Source organism: Oratosquilla oratoria, chromosome 27, assembly GCF_046742065.1.
Source record: "Oratosquilla oratoria isolate Oo_2021 chromosome 27, ASM4674206v1, whole genome shotgun sequence".
NCBI classification, from domain to species: Eukaryota; Metazoa; Arthropoda; class Malacostraca; order Stomatopoda; family Squillidae; genus Oratosquilla; species Oratosquilla oratoria.
In genome coordinates, this window is record NC_134803.1 from 23,792,037 (window position 1) to 23,797,036 (window position 5,000).

At 41.0% G+C, this 5,000-nt stretch overlaps 1 protein-coding gene across 1 annotated transcript in view; it reads left to right on the forward strand.

Moving 5' to 3' along the window:
• LOC143039782 (uncharacterized) overlaps positions 1-4,111 on the forward strand; it is a 5,964-nt gene extending 1,853 nt beyond the window's left edge. The window contains exons 2-3 of the mRNA XM_076210026.1: positions 1-470; positions 4,005-4,111. The exon at positions 1-470 is cut by the window's left edge and continues 487 nt beyond it. Coding sequence (XP_076066141.1) covers positions 1-470; positions 4,005-4,111 — 577 coding nt within the window. The remainder of the gene's footprint in view (positions 471-4,004) is intronic.
• The last annotated feature ends 889 nt before the right edge of the window (positions 4,112-5,000 follow it).

Below are 5,000 nucleotides of genomic sequence, written 5' to 3' on the forward strand. Positions count from 1 at the left end.
CATCGGTTTCAAACAAGGAGTCCTTTTTTGCTGCACCTTAGCCTCCAAATCTAACCCTCCTACTATCCCAAGAAGATTCCAAGTGGCACTTGAAGAACTACGCAATAACCAGGATATTGTTGTCACTAAAGCAGATAAAGGTGGTGGTATCGTTATCATGGACAAGACTGAATACATCAGGAAAATGGAAGCCCTTCTCTCGGACACAAACACCTACAGACCACAAACTGAACAACAAGCTAAGGATGAGGCCAATATATTCAACAAGGAAGCAAGGAAATTACTCAGAAGGACAGAGAAAGGAAAACGCCTTTTACACCTTCTTGAGGAAAATCCAAGAATACCATCCATGAGAGGTCTCCCTAAGACACACAAGCCTGAGATTCCCCTCAGACCCATTACCTCCGGTATTGGCAGCGCGCCCCATAGGTTAGCTAAACATCTTGCTAAACCACTATCTTCATCACTTGGTAAAATCAGTGAGGCACACCTTAAAAACTCGTCCGACTTATTAAATAGATTAAAGGAAATAGATTTCAAAGACAAAGTACTGGTAAGTTATGATGTTAAAAGTTTATTTACTAATGTCTTAATACAAAATGCCATCTCTGCTATCAAGAAAGTCTTGACACACATCAACGCGGACGACCTTCCTATTAATAAGAGAGACTATATAAAACTAATTGAAATGTGCTTCAAGTGTGCGTCTGTTTCCTTCAACGGGAAAACTTTTTACCAACACGAAGGTTTGCCTATGGGATCCCCTCTAAGTGCAGTAGCCGCATGCCTCTTTATGGAGACACTTGAACAAGAAGAATATATTAAGATAATCCCGAATAACAGCAAATGGTACAGGTACGTAGATGACTGTCTTCTCGTTCTCCCCAAAGACACCAATATTGATGACATCCTCTCACAACTCAACCAAGTCCATCCTAGGATTCAACTAACAGTAGAACACGAGGTTAATGGGTCCCTACCGTTCCTAGATACAGTTATCATTAGAGAAATTAGCACTGTCAAATTCAAAGTGTATAGGAAACCTACCCACAAAGATGACTATATTAGTTTTTTCAGTGCTCACGACCAAAAGACCAAGACCGGCGTAGTCATGGGCTTCTTTCTCCGAGCACTCAGAATATGCAGCCCTGAATTCCTCCATGACGAATTACATCATGTCACCGAAACTTTCAGAAAACTTGGCTTCCCTACCGGTCTTCTCTCGTCCACCTTGAAGAAGGCCAAAGCTGTAAGGGAGAGGAATAACAAGGAGGAAAAAAACATTAAAAACATTAACTACGTAGTAGTTCCCACTTCTGATCTGGCCTGCACACTAAGTAAAGAATTAAGACACTCTAACATCCGTTTCTCATGTGACGCAGGAAAGAAAATCGGGGACATCATTAAACCAAAGATGGAAAATAATAATACCAACAGTTTAGTTTATAGAATCCCTTGCTCAGGTTGTGATAATGTTTACATTGGAGAAACATATAGGAGTTTGCCAACAAGACTCAAAGAACACAGAGCCGATGTCCGTCACCACCGTGAAACCAGCGCGTTCGTGAACCATATAGATGAAAAAGGGCACCTACCAAAATGGGATGAAGCTGATATATTACACAACAACCTCAGTAAGAAACAGAGGAAAATGGTAGAAGCCATATACATAGCCACAAATAAATGCACAAATAATAGAATAGGAGATATTAAATTATCAAAGATAACAGCACTACATGCAGCAACTGAGTGGAAAACAACAGGACATCTGTTCACTCGTAGCACCACACGGAGCGCCAGTCCGACCAACCCGCACGATTTCGTGCCACCATGAATAGGAAGTGACCTTCCCTTATACCCTCTTTCTCCTAATATTTTTTGTATTTAATACCAGTTATTCTGTAATGCAAACCATTCTTTCTGAAGAAGCATCACTGTGCGAAACTAGTCAAGGAATAAACTCCTGTTCTACTTGTGTGTTTCCCTCTACTCCTCTTACATATATATATATATATATATGTATGTATATTCTCGGTTTGTTATTTTTTTCTGTATACTTTGAATTTTATTCCATCCTCTGTTTTCTTTATTATACTATAATAAAGAAATTAGAGAACGTAATAGAATTCATATATATATATATATATATATATATACATATATATATATATATGTAATATATATATATATATACATAAATAAAATATATATATACACATATGTATACATATATATACATACATATATATATATATACATATATATATATAATATATAAATAAAATATATATATATACATATATATATACATACATGTGTATATATATATATATATATATATATATATACACATATAAATATATATATATACATATTATATATCTTTATAATACTATAATAAAGAAATTCGAGAACGGAATAGAATTCATATATATATATATATATATATATATATATATATACATATATATATATATTTTGGAAGGAGGCCATTTATGATGCATGCGTTGTTAAAGTCAACAGCTGCGATAGCATTATTATGCTTGTAGAAATGCTTTTCTAAGTTGCGCACCAACGTGCGGTCGTCTGGAAGCAGGTTCTTAAGCAGATTGCTGAAGTCCATGGTGTATATCTCTCGAGACGTCTTTCGGCCTTAACTGGCCATCTTTAGGAGGTGTGGGCTGGTCAAATTGATGACGGAGAATGAATCGAAGTGGCTGTGGGGCGGTATATAGCGGTGGGGAGTGGATCACCGGGCAGCGCCCGGGGCGGTGGCGTCAGCCAATCAGCGCACGGGAATCATTCTCTGCCTTCTGGTTGGTAAAGACATTTCGGGCTGTTGCTGGATGTTGATAGCGGGTTTTTGGTTGAAAATGAGCACCGCTTCTGCCATTCTTAGTCGTCTGGTGTCGTTGTTTCTCTCGATGATGGTGGTGTTGTTTTCCATGTGGTGCCTTTTGAGTACGAGCCCATGTTCGTACAGGTAATGCCTCCTTATGGCGCCGTCCTGCAAATGGGCTGAGATCCTCTTCGACAGTGTTGTGGTGGTTACGCCGATGTACTTGGAGTTAGGGCGACTGCAGTTGCCACTGGAGCATGTGTGTTTGTACACGGTATTCACCTCTTGCATATCACTTGTCTTGGGTAGGCAGCTGTTCTTTATGACCAAGTTGGATGTCTTCCGTGTCTTGTAGTAGATGACGAGGTCAATTTTTAAAGCCGGGTCGGTGGGTGTGACAATCTTGTAGATTATATTTCTGAGGGCTTTTTCGTCATCCTTATAGGCTGAAGACATAGTACCCTTGTAAAAGAGTTTTAAATTTTGTGTAGCTAAATGTTGTTCCTGTTGACGCATAAAGTTGTCTAGTCGATGTTGTATGACGTTATTTATTTCTGCCAAGGGATAGTTGTTGTTGGTAAGAAGTATGGTGATTCTTTTAAGTTCCGCGTTTGTAGCGGTCCATGTTGAGCATTGGGTGAGGGCTCTTTTGACGAAGGCGTTGATGACGCTGCGCCGATATCGCTCAGGACACTCACTTGCACCATTAAGGCAGAAACCATGATTGGTAGATTTGGTATAAACCTCTGTAGAGAATGAAGTGGTTTCACGACGGACCAAAATGTCAAGAAAAGGAAGCTTGTTGTTCTCTTCAATCTCGTGGGTGAAGTTGAGACAGGAGTTTGTTTTAAACTTGGAAATCAAGTTTACGACTTCTTCTTCCGCGTCAGCGCTAATAAAAATATCGTCCACGTACCTGGCGTAGATTTCTGGCTTTGGATGTTGCTGCTGCCAGAATATCTCTTCTTCTATATGTCCCATATAGAAATTGGCGAAGAGCACTCCCAGGGGTGACCCCATGGCAACGCCGTCGCATTGTACGTACATATTGCCGTCGGGCCCATAGAAGGGAACTTCTTTGGTGCATGCCTGTAATAGCAGACGAAGTGTTTTTTCAGGGATTGCAATTTTCTGCTCCGGATGGTATAATCGTTGGCATATGAAGTCGATAGTATCGTCAATACCGACATTCGTAAAAAGACTTTCAACGTCCGTCGATGCCATGATGTTGGAGGGGCGGGCCGTCTTCAGGATGTCAAGAAATTCTTCTGAAGATTTCAAGCTGAAGGAGGCGGGGACAAACGGAGAAATCAGTGCGTTGAGGCGCTTGGCGAGCTTGTAGGTGACTGAAGGTGTCTGGCTGATGATTGGGCGGAGAGGATGGCCATTCTTGTGGGTCTTCACATTACCATAAGCGTAGCCAAGCTTATGATCAACGCACTGATTTCTCCGTTTGTCCCCGCCTCCTTCAGCTTGAAATCTTCAGAAGAATTTCTTGACATCCTGAAGACGGCCCGCCCTTCCAACATCATGGCATCGACGGACGTTGAAAGTCTTTTTACGAATGTCGGTATTGACATACTTCTTACCAACAACAACTATCCCTTGGCAGAAATAAATAACGTCATACAACATCGACTAGACAACTTTATGCGTCAACAGGAACAACATTTAGCTACACAAAATTTAAAACTCTTTTACAAGGGTAATATGTCTTCAGCCTATAAGGATGACGAAAAAGCCCTCAGAAATATAATCTACAAGAATGTCACACCCACCGATCCGGCTTTAAAAATTGACCTCGTCATCTACTACAAGACACGGAAGACATCCAACTTGGTCATAAAGAACAGCTGCCTACCCAAGACAAGTGATATGCAAGAGGTGAATACCGTGTACGAACACACATGCTCCAGTGGCAACTGCAGTCGCCCTAACTCCAAGTACATCGGCGTAACCACCACAACACTGTCGAAGAGGATCTCAGCCCATTTGCAGGACGGCGCCATAAGGAGGCATTACCTGTACGAACATGGGCTCGTACTCAAAAGGCACCACATGGAAAACAACACCACCATCATCGAGAGAAACAACGACACCAGACGACTAAGAATGGCAGAAGCGGTGCTCATTTTCAACCCAAAACCCGCTATCAACATCC